Here is a 17,097-nt window from a genome sequence, read left to right as displayed (position 1 = left end):
CGCGGACAGCGCCCCGCGCGCCCCCGCACCCGGAAGCACTTTCCCTCCCACGTCAGCAGCCGGCGTGTGGCAGCCGGTGGCGGTTGGGCGGCCTGGCCTCCCTCCCAGTCCCGCTCCCCCCGCCCCCGCGGGCCGTGCATGTTCTGTCGCTGCCCGCTGGTGGTAGCGGCTCGCCTCAGCCCTCGCGCTCGCTGCCTCCGAACCGCCGCCGCTCCGCGCCGCCTCCTCCTCCTCATGAAGCCGCTGGTTGTGTTCGTCCTGGGCGGGCCCGGGGCTGGCAAGGGGACCCAATGCGCCCGCATCGTGGAGGTGAGAAGCGCAGCGGGGAGGGTCTCAGTGTCCGCAAACTCCCCCTCCCCCCTTGCCGCCGCCGCCGCCTCCTCAGAGAGCGAGCGGACTACACCCCCCAGCATGCAACGCGGCGCGGGGCTCTTGGCATCTTCCCTGCGAAGCGGCGCGGGGCATGGCGGGACGGGCAGTCTTGTGGCTCAGCCCGCGCGGGGGTCTCGTTTCCGCGGCCCTGCGGGGGTGAGCGGGGGCTTGGACATGGGGCCCCAGGGAGGCGGCCCGTTATAATGGTCTCCCTGGGGTTCGGCTTCTATTTCTAGGCGGTTAGGGAAGTTCTAGCTCTTAGTCTGGGTTAAAGGTGCAAAAGGCTATTTTTGGTGTATTTGAAAAGAAACCCACCTGTTTCTCCCAGTGCACATTGGAGCCCCCACATTCCCCTTCTGGGCACCCAGACTGAACTCCCAGCCTCTAGGGCCCTAGCTCCCCCAGTGCAAAGCTGGGGAAATGGGCATCTCTGCAAGGGGGAAGGGGGTGTGTGGTAAAGGCACAGACGTACCTACTAGACTCTTGTGTATGTAGGTCGAGTTCTGTGTCTGCATGTTCTCCACAGTACCGTGGGCAGAGTTAAGACTGGGGGTGCGGGTGGTATTGTGCAGGAAGATGTTCACGATTAGCAATAATCACAGACCTAGCTAGAGCTGATGGGTGTGCTTGCCAGAGTCCAGGGACCTGTGTGTCCCATTTCCCCTTACCTTTCTGCCAGGGCCTCTTTGGATACATCCACACTGCAATAAAAAACCCTGGGCTCTGAGTCTCAGAGCCCGGGTCATTTGAGGTCTGGTCTACACTAGGAAATTATGCCAATATAACTACATGGCTCAAGGATGTGAAAAATACACACCCCTGAGCGATGCAATTAAACCAACCCCCCTGAGCATAGACAGTGCTAAATCAATGGGAGAATTCTTCTTTTGCCCCAGCTACTGCCTCTCAGGGAGGTGGAGTACCTACTTCAATCAGAAAACCCCTCCCACTGGAGTAGGTGTCTCCACTGAAGCACTACAGTGGTGGAGTTGCAGTTTTTTCAGCATAGACAAGCCCTGATTTGAGCTGCAGGGTTAAAATTGCAGTCTGTAGACATTTGGGTCCAGGCTCTGAGACCCATCCCCCTTGTAGGGTTTCAGAGCCCAGGCTTCAGCCCAAGCCCAAATATCTACACTGCAATTTTTAGTCCCATGAGCCTGAGTCAGCTAATTCAAGCCAGCTGTGGCCATGCTGCAGTCTCTTTTATTGTAGTGTTGGCATACCTTCCGTGTCCCCTGTTTCTTACTCCTTTCCCCAAGGTATCTCTTGTATTTGTATAGCACCTAACACAACTGTGGTCCCCTCCATGGTCCACTCAATGACTTGACTTAATTACCTCCTACTGTTTGTAGTTCCTGGAAAAGCTGTTGGTAAGCCTCCCTCATGGAGTGGAACACAATCATACATAAACCATTAATAAATTTAAGAGAATGTCCCTCAAAGATACTGTGGGGGGTTGCAATATCAGGTACAACGGGTTTATTATTCCAGAGGTATATGGTGCTTTCATCATCATCATGTTCCTATTAAGCCTCTGGCATTTAGGGCAGTGATGAAGCTCCTACATTCCTGTCTGTTTCTGGCAAGTCTTTCAATGGTTCCCTAGCTGTGCCCCAATTTTTTCAGCTTGGCTTCCTTCGCCATGTTGTTTTCGGGCAGCCTCGTTTTCGCTTGCCTTCAGGTGTCCATCTTATTGCTGCTCTCCTGATAGAATCAGTTTCTATCCGAAGCACATGGCCGATCCATCTCCAACGCCTCCTGGCAATGATGGTGCTCTAGATCTTGGTTTGAGATTATCAGAGTTGTGTACTTTCAACACTACTTTATAGTGCAGAATGCTGGGGAATGAGAAAGTATGACATGTCCAAACTGTCTTCATTCCATACAACCTGCCTCAGAAAAATCCTCCATATCTATTGGCCCAGAACAATCTCAAATCAAATATGGTGCTTTACAGTAGTATACGCTGTAAATTGTGAAAATCAGATTATATTATAAGCAAAAACAGAAGTGAAACTTTGCTCAGCAGCTGAATGTGATGGAGGTCACAAGTTGTGCAGAGTGAGTCTTTATGTGTGTCCTGTGATAAATTAATCATTGTCTTTTCTGCCATCAAAGATTTTCAAACTGGCATTAAGAGATTAATTACATGATTTAATTATAGAATTTCACACAACATTTCTAAATATTTCAAATTCTTTTTAGTTTAACAGTACTTTAAGATGGAAAAGATGTTTAGAAGAGGGGGGGGAATAGCTGATGGTTAATAGCTGACAATTCTTTACATACAGAAGCAGACCCCTTTAAAAATCAGGATGATGAAAATCTGTTCTGTTGGGTAGTTATGGTGTATTTAAGGCTAAATGCCTCCAAATAAAGCCTTTTAGGAGTAGACTTGGATATTTCATGCATGATAAGTGCCATAAATGATGGAGGTTTGTCCACACCCACATGAAAGCAATGACTAAGAACCATAACAATGCCCACATTGCTTAAACTTCAGAAGGAAAAACCGCAAGTCCTGGCACTAGCATTTTTGTTTCTGTTTTCTAGTGATGCGTGGTGGAGAAACTATAATGGTACTCTACTGTTACATTATAGCCTAGGTTTCCGTACTGTATAACTTCGTTATAAAAATTTAGTCCAGACTGAAAACTGACATTTAAGATTGCATAAAGTGTTGTTGGAGCTGTGTTGGTCCCAGGATATTAGAGAGAGAAAAGGATACTGTCTCTCTAATTTAATATTTAAGCCACAATAGGGTTTTCACCATAAATTATGAACTCTAACTCAAACAGGTTTTTGTTTTTGTTTTTTTTTAAATTAAGTTGTGGGATATAAGGCTAGTAACTTTCAAAAAGCCTTTGTGTTACTTTGGGTCAAATCCTGCCCTTGGTACACAACAAACAAGCTTCAACCATAGGGAAGTTTTGTAGTGCTGGAGGGAATATAATTGCAAGCTATTAATGCAGCCTCTGGGCTGAAGGAGCTTCTGTGGCTGCTGCCCCATACTTAGAAATGTAAATCATTTTGGTTTGGTATCCTAAAGTAATTGGATAAAGACCACTTGAGGAAGAGGGAGTCAAATGAGTCACTGCTGCTTGAATTGTATCTACTACCAGAAAAGTATTACATGTTAACTTTGCTAGTATTAAACCTAGGAAGGGGAAATCCTTAGGAGTAGGCAGAGATGAAAGTAAGCCAGTACGGGCCAGTACGGCATACTGGTAAGAAAGTGGCCACCGGTATGGGCTGGTACATAGCTGATGTTAAATCATTGCCGCGGCAGCACTTTAAGGGCCATACCGGCAGGGTTGCTGATGGGCGGGGGTGGAGGGGGCAAAAGGGGCAGCTGCTCTGGGGCCCGGTGATTTAAAAGGGCCCAGGGCTCCCGGCAGCGGCTGGAGCTCTGGGCCCTTTAAATCACTGCCGGAGCCCCAGGTGGCGCAGGCCAGGCAGTGCTGAAGGGTTGGCTAGGGGAGTCTGGCCCCAGCCCTGCCCCTTCTGCCTGAGGCCCTGCCCCTTCCGGGTCCTCAGAGCCACTGCCTCTCCTCCCGCCCGGCCGCCCTGCGTACAGGTAAGTCCTTTAAATTACTTTCACCCGTGGAAGAAGAGACATAACAAAAAGAACTAAGGCTAAGTCTACACTGGCAATTGAATGCCAAAAGACTCCTACCCCCAACAAACAGGGTTAGCTTTATTGGCAGGAGAGCCTAACTTTTGTCTTTCAGAGGTGTTAAAAAAACACACACACGCACACCCCGAAAGACAAAAGTTTTGCCGATGACATTTCCTTTCCTGGCTTCTGGGAGAGAGAATAAATCTCTTTAGCTCCAGTTCATTTTCTAAATGCTTGCCTTGTATGAGACAAGAGGGAGCACTCCTCTGAGAGCCATAAAGAGATAACCGGTTGCTGCCTGTCTTCATGAAGCTGAGTATCATTTCTCAGCAATCTTCTATTTAAAGATTGGAAATCCAGATTCTTTGTCACATTTATTTACAAGATTTAAAACTAAGTGTTTCCTTTGGATTTTGATCTCATCAAAGTCAACAAATGGAAGTTTTGCCATTGAGTTACTATAATTTATTATTTGCGTTACCAAAGCACCTACGTGCCTCAATCATGGATCAGGACCCCATGGATGTGCTAGGTGCTGTACAAATAGAACAACAAGATGGTCCCTGCTCCAAATAGATTACAATCTAAGTATAAGACAATAGACAACAGATGGAAACAGTGAAACGGAGATACAATGAAACAATGAGACAGCATCATAGGCAGTTGTGTTAGCAGACTTATAAGTTTTCCATAGACATCTCAGTGAAGGAGAGTTAGAAGAAGGATAATGAGGTAGCTTTATGGATGTTTGCAGGGAGCTGCTCCCAAGCATGAGAGGCAGCATGGGAGAAAGCTGGAAGGTGTTTGAAAATTTAACAAATTCTGGAGGAGCAGGCTGTCTGTTATGTAGCTCAACTAATCCATTCTGAAAAGCATTCCAAATTAGAATTTAATGTAATTAGAAACATCCCTATTTAACAAGTTCACTTTAAAATACTTCTGTCTCTCTCTTTCCTGTTCATCTATTTAAAACTATTTTAGTTTGCTGTTGTAAAGAGAATTCCAAAGATTGAGTCAGTATTTCTTCTTGCATGAAAAGAAAAAATGCTGAGGAAAATTAAATGGTGCTGTAATCCCATGAAACCAAGGGGATTATTTTGTCTTCCTCTTTTCTCCTTAATGTTTAACTTAATGTTAAAAATATCATAATTCTTTAATTGTAGCAAGAAGAGCTACATGTTAATTTTGGGTTCTGGAGAGTAAAACTTCTTGCTTATAAAAAGCTTTACTCTGGTTTATGGCTTCTGCAGTTCATAGTTAATATGTAGATTTACAATTAAATAAGCATATCTAAATGCACTGCCCATTTGAACAAAAATACAGTAAGGTAATAGAGAATGTAGCTAGAGTTTCTCTCCATGGTCATTTAGGGCAAAATCTTGCATGCTTTATTTTTTTCTCCAGCTGTCTGCAGTTTTTTGGGGATTTAAGTAATTATATCGTCTCTTAAATTGTGATTATAGCAAAACTGCCTTTTCAGGCTTCTGTGGGTAGAGCTGGAAAGCAACTAAATATTTTTAAGCTTGCTTGGTGAGTTGTATAATATGTCTACTGTATTTATTTAGTAGCCAAGGTTTTAAATCCCAAGATCACAGCCATAAAAGGGAAGTATGCACATTACTATTCTGCCCAGACTCCTTTGTTGAAATTTGCTGTGGCTATCACTGCAGCCAAGCGGATAACCCTAAACTCTGTTTTGTTTTGGTGTTTTTTCCGGACTAAAGCTTAGAGTAAAGATATACATACATACTCTATTTTGTATTCTTAGAATTGTAATTTAATTTTGGTATGTTCCTAGGTTATGTGTCTCATACCTGTTTTATAGAACTAGCTGTGTGTAATCTTGTTAAAGTTTTATGTAATATTAAAAACTTACTTTTAAAAAAGACCTTATGTACTTGACATTTCTGTAGTTAACTGACACTAGTACAACTAAAAAATTCTCCTTTTCTAACTTTTTCCTGCTGAGATTTCATTCTGAACTCTGAAATCTGTTCTCTGTACAGTATGAGCACATATGTATTTTACTTCTGGTGTCTAGATTCTATGGTGATGGGTGCCTTAGAAAAGCATAGGTCTAACACGTGCTTTTCGGTGAGGGTTTATGTTAGAGTATTTTAATGTTTTTAAAATGCTTTAATTGACCACAAAATACAAGAGTGATAGATGTTTAGACTAAATACTGCTATCTGTATGATACGTTTGCATATAGATTCCCTGCTGTATTTCTTTCTATAGAAAGAATACAGTATATTGAGAGATTTCTAATAGCATCAGTCTAGCTGCTTAGCCTGGACTGCCACATCAGCACTAGGGGAATACACTAGCTTCTCTCATGGATTACCCGTGTCACATCCTGACACTCTCCGTGGAGACTGCCACCCGGCTCAACATATGTGCTCAGTTTCCTGGTTTCAATGTATGCATATAACTGAAATGCATACAAAACAGGGATTTTTTTCTTTTTTTTTGAAAAATAAGAATAAAGAAACCAGGACAACTTCATCAAAACTACCTAATATACATATAGTTCCTACTATTTAGTATGTTACATCCCTAAAGCAATTGGCGAACATTAACTCCTTCTCACAACACTGTTAGGCATTTGGTTAGTAATGTTATCCCCATTTAGCAAATAGGGAAACTGTGGAGTACAGCTGGGTGAAATTTTTTGACCAAAACATTTTTTGGTAAATATGCAGATTGGATCACACCAAAACATTTTGCCAATTCATGTTGATTTTGCCAGATTGTTTTGGTCAACAACAAAAAGAACACCCCTAAGAAAAAATCAAAACATTTTGTTATGACATTTTGTAAATGAAATGTTTCCAGTTTTTTTAATCAGTGGGGTAGCCATGTTAGTCTGGATCCACAAAAACAATGAGGAGTCCAGTGGCACCTTAAAGACTAACAGATTTATTTGGGCATAAGCTTTGGTAGGTAAAAAAACACTTCTTCAGATGCATGGAGTGAAAATTACAGACACAAGCATATACCACCGACTTCCTGAAGAAACTACGGTGATTGGTGATCTTCCTAAAAACACAATCCTAGCCACCTTGGACATAGAAGCTCTTTACACCAATATTCCACACAAGGATGGACTACAAGTATCCCTGATGAGGCCACAGCACACCTGGTGGCTGAGCTTTGTAACTTTGTCCTCACCCACAGCCATTTCAGATTTGGGAACAACTTATACCTTCAACTCAGCGGCACTGCTATGGGTACCCACATGGCCCCACAGTATGCCAACATTTTTATGGCTGACTTAGAACAACGCTTCCTCAGCTCTCATCCCCTAGCACCCCTCCTCTACTTGTGCTACATTGATTATATCTTCATCATATGGACCCACAGGAAGGAGACCCTTGAAGAATTCCACCTGGATTTCAACAATTTCCACGCCACCATCAACCTCAGCCTGGACCCTCCACACAAGAGATCCACTTCCTGGACACCACAATGCAAATAAGTGATAGTCACATAAACACCACCCTATACCGGAAACCTGCTGACCGCTATTTTTACCTACATGCCTCCAGCTTCCATCCAGGACACATCACACGATTCATTGTCTACAGCCAAGCCCTAAAATACAACCACATTTTCTCCAATCCCTCAGACAGAGACAAACACCTACAAGATCTTTATTAAGCATTCTTAAAATTACAATACCCACCTGGGGAAATGAGGAAACAGATTGACAGAGCAAGGCAGGTACCCAGAAGTCTCCTACTACAGGAGAGGACCAACAAGGAGAATAACAGAACACCACTGGCCATCACATACAGCCCCCAGCTGAAACCTCTCCAGCACATCATCAACGATCTACAACCTATCCTGGAAAACAATCCCTCACTCTCACAGACCTTGGGAGGCAGGCCAGTCCTCACTTACAGACAGCCCCCCAACCTGAAGCAAATACTCACCAGCAACTACACACCACACCACAGAAACACTAACCCAGGAACCAATCCCTGTAACAAACCCTATTGCCTACTCTGTCCCCATCATAGGACCCAATCACATGAGCCACACCATCCGGGTCTCATTCACCTGCACATCTACTAATGTAATATGTGCCAGCAATGCCCTTCTGCCATGTACATTGGCCAAACCAGACAGTCTCTATGTAAAAGAATAAATGGACACAAATCGGACATCAGGAATGGTAACATACAAAGCCAGTAGGAGAACACTTCAGTCTCCCTGGACATTCAATAACAGATTTAAAAGTAGCCATCCTTCAACAAAAAAACTTCAAAAACAGACTTCAAAGAGAAACTGCAGAGCTACAATTCATTTGCAAACTGAACACCATTAATTTGGGCTTGAATAGAGACTGTTACTGACTCATTACAAAAGCAATTTTCCCTCTCTTGGTATTGACACCTCCTCATCAATTACTGGGAGTGGACCACATCCACCCTGATTGAATTGGCCTTGTCATCACTGATTCTCCATTTGTAAGGTAACTCCCTTTTCTTTATGTGCCAGTATATTTATGCATGTATCTGTAATTTTCACTCCATGCATCTGAAGAAGTGGTTTTTTTACCCACGGAAGCTTATGCCCAGATAAACCTGTTAGTCTTTAAGGTGCCACCGGACTCCTCCAATTTTTTATTTGACATAAAGGAAATTTCACAATTTAAAAGTTTTTTTTATTTTAAAAAGAACTAAAAATGTAAAAAAGTGCTCAAATGAAATGAACCATTTTGTTTGGCTCACAGCTATTTTTAGCAGTTTCTTGGAATTGCCAACAGACCAAAAAAATCCATTATTCACACAGCTTTTACAGCTGAGTATAAGTGATTTGTCCAAGGCCACAGAAGATGTCAGAGTCAGAAGTAGAAAGCAGGTATTTCTAGCTTCTAGCACTGTGCTTGGAGCATGCTCCCTCTCTAAATAAAGAACTTTTAGTCTAAACATATAGTAGTCCCATATCTGCAGTAAAGGTACGTAATTATTTTAAAATACAAACCTGCCTTCAAGCTTACCAAGTAAAGCAGCTGTTTTGACTCCTTTTCATTTTCTAAATTAAAATTTGATCTACTGGCTAAAATTGCCAGTGAATTTCTAAATAGCCATGTATTTTGGGTGGGACTGTAACATGTATCTTTTAGTCTTTTGGTTTACTTTAAACATCTAATTCATTACAAGGGGTAACATTTTCAAAGGTATCTAAGTGACTATGGGCTTGTCTACACTTAAAGCGCTACAGCAGCACAGTGTAGACATGACCTACACCCATGGGATGGGTTCTCCCGTTGGGAAAGATAATCCACCCCCCTGTGAAGCTTGAGCTTCAATCTAGTGCTGTCTACATGGGCTGTCTACAGTTTAACTAAGCCACTTGAGGTATGTGGATTTTTCTCACACTTGACCAATGTAGTTAAACCAACCGAAGTTTTTAGTGTTGACCAGACCTAAGGAGCCTATATCTCATTTTCAAAAGTCACGTAGGCATTTTTGAAAATTTTTACCCAAGGTGCAGCAGTCTGCCAGGCTTCCTGCACATATTGGGTATACTGTGAAATCATGACAGAGGCTGAAAATAGAATGCTTTTTATCCAAACTGACTATTTTTGGCTGTAAATTTGCCTTTTTATTAATAGGATAATGTAATTAATTTTAACAGCTAAGTTAATTTAGGATATGTACTTACTCAAAGGAGTCTTCATCTGCTTAACACTTGTTATACGTATTTCAGAAATATGGGTACACCCACCTTTCTGCAGGCGATCTCCTTCGAGATGAACGAAAAAGACCAGGCTCTCAGTATGGAGAACTAATTGAAAAATATATTAAAGAGGGAGCAATCGTACCAGTTGAGATTACTATCAGCTTGTTGAAGAGGGTAAGAAAAGTGAATGTTGTCTTGATGGTTCACCTTTCCAAGCAAATAAGGTAGTGGGTGTAGCCTGAGAAAACATTTCCCTCCGTTTGAAGTCAGCAAGAGGAAGATGATAGGCAATGGGTGCATGTTGTAAACTTGCTTTTCATTAAAATCACATATGGCTATGTTATGGTCCTTACAGTAGGCAAGAGGCAATGCCTTTCATTACATAAAGCACAAAGAGGGCACTTGGTACATTTTATTATGTTTTCTCTGAAGCTTTTAACTGAACCTAATTCAAAACCAAGTACATTCAGGGCACATTGTATTTTGTGAGAGGTCTCTGTCCTCCTGTTGCCCCGGCTCCCCCTGGCATATGGAGCTACTTCCAGATGCTGCCTGGTGCAGCGCAGCAGCTGTCTGGGAGCGTGCAGCTGCCTGGGACTGTGCAGCTGCTGTGCTGCACGGGGCAGCGTCCCAGGCATCATGGCCCAAAGAGGAGAGGCTCTGGCCCCGCCCCTTCATCTTCCTGGCTGCTGGTTCCTTCCCCCCGCCCCCGTGTGACCCTTTGGGGCCCTTTCTAATCCTTGCCTCTTTTTTGTCCTATGACTGCAGAGGTGTTAACTGGCTACTTCATCTTGAATGGTCTCTTACAATGTGTTAACTCCTTATGCGAAACAATCTGTTCCACTTTGTGTTCAGCTCTGAAAGTCTGAGTACCTTACTTTATAGAATCATAGAATATCAGGTTTGGAAGGGACCTCAGGAGGTCATCTAGTCCAACCCCCTGCTCAAAGCAGGACCAATCCCCAATTTTTGCCCCAGATCCCTAAATGGCCCTCTCAAGGATTGAACTCACAACCCTGGGCTTAGCAGGCCAATGCTCAAACCACTGAGTTATCCCTCCCCTCAGTGGTTTTTCCCATACTTTTTCCATACCTGAAGAGCTCTGTGTCAGCGCCAAAGCTTTTCTCTTTCGCTAACAGACATTGGTCCAATAAAACTCTCATGTTAAAAGTTTGTAAATCATGTCAACATCTGACCAACACTTAATAGACAAATATATTATTTTGTGTGTAAGAAGTTATTGAACTGAACTGTGCTATCTATTAGGTTATGGATCAAACAATGGCTGCCAATGTCCAAAAGTACAAATTCTTGATTGATGGATTCCCCAGGAATGAAGACAATCTTCAAGGCTGGAATAAGACTATGGATGGAAAGGCAGACGTGTCTTTTGTTCTGTTTTTCGACTGTGACAATGAGGTATTGAAATATCATTGCTGTGTACTGTTATCCCATGTTGTATGATGAGAGGCAGATAGCGAGAACAGTAAAACTGTGTTGAAGGTACTGAATTTTCCAATATTCATGAGCATTAGCAACATAAGGAAGTCCTGGGGCTATGACTACTGAGGATTTTTGGTAGTTCACTTGGTAGCTATAAAACTTCTTGTGCAAAATGGGGTTAATAATCTAACCTTTGTAAATTGGTTTTAGATCTAGGTATTGCTATTACTGTGTTCTTCAGAATAGCAAATGTCCAGTTGCGTTAAGAAATTATATTGAACAACAATTCTGAACAATTTAGTTTTTCCTTAAGAACCCTTTGAAATCAAAAGGATTGTGTCACATATCTTGTGACAAAGTTCCTCCTCTGTCTTGGTGGATTATTGGTGGATTTGCTCGCCTTGGAGCTTCACGGCAGCCCTCAGTTTGGCCATTTTCGTGAACCCACAGTCTAGGTCAACTCCTCCTGTGTCTGACCAGGAGTTGGGAGGTTTTGGAGGAGCCCGGGTCCGCCCTCTGCTCCGGGTTCCAGCCCAGGGCACTGTGGAATGCAGCTGTCTAAAGTGCTTCCTGGAACAGCTGTGCGACAGCTACAACTCCCCGGGCTACTTCCCCATGGCCTCCTCCCAACCCCTTCTTTATTCTCACCATAGGACCTTCCTCCTGGTGTCTGATAGTGCTTGTACTCCTCAGTCCTCCAACAGTCCGCGTTCTCACTCTCAGCTCCTAGTACCTTTTGCTCCCAGCTCCTCACATGCACACCACAAACTGAAGTGAGATGTAACCGTTAGAGCTAGTCAGAAACTGAAACATTTAAAATGGTAGGTAGATTGACCTTCTGGGGAACTTTTTTTTAATTAAAAAATCTACTTTTTCCTTTTTTTTTTTCTTTTTTTTCAAATTTTAAAATTGCACATGTTCAATTTTGGAAAAAAATCTCATAGTTAAACTGATCAGTCAAACTTGGGAATTCAAAAGATGACCAGCTGAAAAAAACATGATAAAGAACAAACAAGCTAAATTGTTTCATCAGAAATTTCTATCAGAAAAATTGGGGGGGGGAAACTAAATGAAAACTTTCATTTTTGAAAAAAAGATAATTTCTTCCCCTCCCCAAAAGTTCTTGATCAAATTTGTCTGACTAGTTCTAATAATCTACAATAATATCTGAATGACCTTTTACTTTATTTAAATTAAATCAGCGATGTATTCCATATGAAAAATTGTTTTAAAAGATCCCTCTCTTGCACCTTGACATATATAAAAAATTTGCCATGTATTATCAAGATTATTCATTTAACATTAGAATGTAACCATAACTTTATATGTATTTAGTAACTATTAACCAGTTATACTTTGTGAACAATATATATATATTACAGATCAGAATAATTTAATAAATACAGTGATACTGACTGAGCAAAAATTAAGACGCTTGTCATTCAGACCTAGTAAGTTAACATTTAGTATGTGTACCTTAAATGTTATAGGCTTGTATTTTCAAAAGAGACTAATGGATTTTTTTTTTAATATATTCACTTTTAGTGGCTAAACTTGACAATTAAAGAGTCTGATTTTCAAACAGCGCTGAGCATCTGCTCTCTGAAAGTTTAGGTATTCAATCTTAGTGTCTCAGATTGGGCACCCAAAATCATTAGTCACTCTTGAAACTGTAAGCCATCACCTCCCGCCCCTCCTCCCCCCATTTCCCAAGCCACAATTAAAAAGGCAAGTGAATCAAAAACTAATTCATAATACTGTCTAGATCTAGCTAATCTTTTGTAAAATATATGCACTGAACTATGTGCGCGCAGGTTCACTCGCCCTCAAATCGGTTTTCACATTAATGAACTAGGCCTATTGAACAAAGGACAAAGGTTTGTTATTGAGTCTTTCTTCAGATATAGAAAGATAATGGTCACATGCTTTTAAGAGTTCATTCTGTGTTTGTTGGTAGATATGTATTGGCCGCTGCCTTGAAAGAGGAAAGAGCAGTGGTAGGAGTGATGACAACCGAGAGAGTCTAGAAAAGAGGTACTGTACCCAGAAGTTTTCATAGTTATGTTTCTTGTTTTCTTTGTATGATGTGAGACATCTTTTTCTGTCTTACAGACTTCACACATACCTGCAGTCAACTAAGCCCATAATAGACCAATATGAGAAAATGGGAAAAGTCAGGAAAGTGGATGCCTCTAAATCTGTTGATGAAGTAAGTTTCAAGGACAAATAAATTGTTGGGCTTACAATAACATGGTATATATTTTTGGATCCCTTCTTCTGAGATGTAGAGTCAGTGATATCCCTTCTCTCCATCCCTTACATATAGTCTTCGTCTTTTTGGTCTGCCTATGAAATGTCAAATACAATAATTTTTTCTTTTTAGTGGTAGGGCTCTTACAAGAGCTCCCCATTTATCACCTTTAATCACCTCCTTTTCCTGCTTCTCAAAAGCTGCCTTATCACAGGAAGATAGGAGGGCTAGAGAGGGCTCCATGTAGGAAGTCAACTGGGGTTATGATGTGCTTCCTATTCACCCTGGGGCTGAATGCATTGCATCACAATGCTATTAACCTTTGCGCGTTCAGGACCAAGGAACCAAGCTCTAGTTCTTAACACTGAGACCCAGTGAAACAAGCTATTGTGCAATCCCAGACCAGTCACCAGACTGGATCATAATGTAGATTTTTCCATCTACTCTTCCAAGAGAGTTCTGGGGAGCAAGGGTGGATCATGATTCACTTACCTAAAGTTGAAGGATGGTTGAAAGCTGGGTGTATGTTTGGCTACATCTCTAATTGAAATGGACTATGTCTCGTCAAATTTTGCCCAGAATTTAGAATTTGTAAAAATATATTTTTTATGAAACCTAAAACCAAATAAAATGTGTTAAGAACTGATGTAAATAGCATGTGAAGGAAGACATTTGCAGTGCACACAACCGGAAGTTTTATTTCTTCTACAAAACCCAGGAACTATGCTTCATATACATTAAACTCTGTCTACTGCCACCTTGACTATTAACTAATTGTTTACATATATACAGATAGAGCACTCCTTTAACAAAATGTTTCCATAAATTGAATTTTTTTCCTCCTCAACTGGGAACCAGTTTTGCTTCAAACAAATATTCCCGTACAATCCAAACACTGCAGTTTTTATGCCAGTGCATGGAAATACAAAACCAAAGTAAAATAGAAACTAACTAAAAACGAAAATTAAATGTATTAGTCTCTTTTCATTGTTGAAGCTGAATGAAATGCAAAAACTAAACATTATAAGTAGAAAAAAGTTCTGTTTTTACTAATTATTGGTGTTACCCTCACATCATAAAGGTTGGGAAATTGGCCCTCCATTTTGCAATTAGTTCAGTACATACAGACCACTTGTAGTCAAGCCACAAGGGCTCACCTATCTGGATCTGCTTGTGACAGGGGCCTGTTTTTTTTAACTGTGTTTTTGTTTAGATTTTTTAAAATGTAGTAATCCCTTTTGAAGAGTTTTCTGCTATAGATGGCTTGCTCTCATGCTGCCACACAAAAAGAAAATGTAATAATGTTGATAACCTAAACAAAAATAGATGGAGATGAGAGACTGAATAGGATTTGGTGCCAGATTCCCTCACCTCTATTCTGATATGCACATGTCTTTTAAAAAAATGAACTACGTCTTGTACATTTTAAAAAAATACTGATTTACCATCAATACCTGTGTGTGGTCGTCTAACTGAAAATGGCTGAATATTTAATGTTCCATAATTTTAATTAAATGTTTCTCTTTCAGGTTTTTGGCAAGGTTGTGAACATTTTTGACAAAGAAGGCTAGTTCCATTCTTGAAAGTTCTCTTGAAATTGTGCTTGAATCTTGCTTTAATAGCTGCTACTAAATTCAACACTTTTGTAATCATTTTAAAGGTTTTTTTAAATGTTTCTTGTATTCACAGATAGTTGGAAAAGCAATTAATTGAAAATTAAATTGTTTTTAAATAGGAATGGATTCATTTATTGTGGCTATAGTAGACAATAAATTTCAGGATTCTTTTCTAACTTAGTTCAGTTACTTACAAAATAAAGATAGTAGTCAAAATCGATCTGGAGAGACTATCAATCCTTTTACAATTTGTGCCATTCATGGGCAGCCTTTCTTATCCCTTATTGCCATAAATCTGTTTTTAAGAGTCCATAAATAGCAATGCTCAGTGGCAGAGCCTACATATCTTTTTTTTTTTTTTTTAAAAAAAAAAAAACCTCTCAGCCTGTTTTTGGACCAAACTTAGGAAACTTTTTCCAAGTAAAATTTTATGCAGTTGATAGTCCTTTTATCCCACAGCTAAATTCTGTAAGCAGAACTGTAAAATTAGCATGTGCATTTGTTTTAGAACTTTTCGTCTAACTAATTTAATACAGTGTGAAGCTGTTAAGCAATAGATGTACAAAGTGCTTTGGTAAAGTGGTACTCTCTTAGGACTCTGAGTGCATAGCATGTGTTGTAATTTATTGAGTACTTAGAGAAAATGTACCCCCTTTTGCACAGGAGGACTACGCAGGGGTTAAGAATAGAATTGCAGAGTTAGTTTAGTGTCTAAGCACTCACTTTGTGATGGTAATTATGCTCTTAAGTACAATGAAGTAATTAGACAGTGACAAACCTCCAAACAGATGTGTAGTAAAACTATTCTTTTAACAGTTTCTGTTTTTGTAACAAATGAAAGGGCATTTCTGTATTGTTGATTATTGATTGTATTGTTGAATACTTTAAGGTTTGTTATATAGGGAAAGAGATTTTTATGGTTAAACTTGTAGTTTCTCTAAAATTGTATAATTTTAATAGTTTGTTTTAAAAAGTTTTTTTAATTATTGCACTTCGTTTGACCAGTTTGAATTTTTTTAAATGTTTCATTCCCTTAAACAAATTAGTTCATGCTTTATGGCATTATCTTGCATTAGTGCAGTGCAGTTGTCAGCAGTAATAGTTGGAATTAACAAGTGACTGGTTGAAACAAGCCATCCTGTATTTAAGTACTGTGCAGTTGTAATATAGTTATGACTTTCTTTTGTTAAATACCATTTTTTCCACAAGCTTTAATGCTCCTAGACCTATAGGGGTTCAATCCTGCATTCCTCAAGTCCCAAAACTTTCATTAAAGGACATCCAGAAACCTGAGGATGAGTATTTTAACTTTTTCTTTTTTTTTTTTTTTTTTGGCGTTATCCATTATTATTTTTGCTACATCAGCTGCTGCTATAATTAGATGTGATACTCTAACATGTTGTGATGTATAGGGAAAAATGGTCTTGAATTTTTGGGCTTCAGCTCATCTTGAAATCCTACTTGGGAAAGTCACAAGTGAGTTAATAATAGTTTTGATTTAATTACGACTACTTTAGTCCTGATCCTGCATTCGGATCTGCTCAGGCCAACTCTTGCATGAAACTCTGTTTACTTTACTGAAGCTTATAAGACTGCGAGTTCAGAGTTTTTAATATGCAATGGAACATAGCCACTGCTAAAAGAGATTTTTTTCCCAACACATCGGATGTTTAAAGTCAGACTATTGAGCACAAATAATATAAAGCTTAGTAACACAGAAAATATGGACCATGCCTTGTTCCTGAGAATTTGGAAGATTTTCACAAAATCCTTTAAATGCTTTCACCTGATTAATTCCTCCCCTTTTCAAAACTACTGAAACTGTTTTCCATGTCTAAATGTGCTGACCTAAGACAGGATGAAATGGAACTACAGTTCTGATATAAAAGCTGAAATCAAGACTCAAACACTTTTGTAGGCAGATTGAAGAAATCTGTCTGAAGATGCAAATATTTATTTTGGTGGTGGTCTAATAATACTGGCTTTTAAGAGTTCTGATAAGAATAGATTCTGTTTCCTCTCATTATATACCTTACTATGTATTTAAGAGCTGAAGCCAAATAAGTAACAGTTACTTAGGAATAAGTTTTAAAAAACACTGTTTT

General features: G+C 40.3%; 1 protein-coding gene across 1 annotated transcript; it reads left to right on the top strand.

Moving 5' to 3' along the window:
• The first annotated feature begins 34 nt into the window (after window positions 1-34).
• On the top strand, window positions 35-16,645 carry CMPK1 (cytidine/uridine monophosphate kinase 1). The gene is made up of 6 exons (XM_073357780.1): window positions 35-309; window positions 9,710-9,856; window positions 10,949-11,101; window positions 13,083-13,159; window positions 13,238-13,334; window positions 14,906-16,645. Exons 1-6 carry the CDS (start codon window positions 139-141, stop codon window positions 14,945-14,947), a joined length of 687 nt encoding a protein of 228 aa, XP_073213881.1. The 5' UTR covers window positions 35-138; the 3' UTR covers window positions 14,948-16,645.
• Window positions 16,646-17,097: the final 452 nt, after the last annotated feature.

This window comes from Lepidochelys kempii, chromosome 8 (assembly GCF_965140285.1).
Source record: "Lepidochelys kempii isolate rLepKem1 chromosome 8, rLepKem1.hap1, whole genome shotgun sequence".
Taxonomy (NCBI): Eukaryota; Metazoa; Chordata; order Testudines; family Cheloniidae; genus Lepidochelys; species Lepidochelys kempii.
Note: the sequence above shows the minus strand (reverse complement) of the source record. Positions and strands in the feature narration are given on the sequence as shown.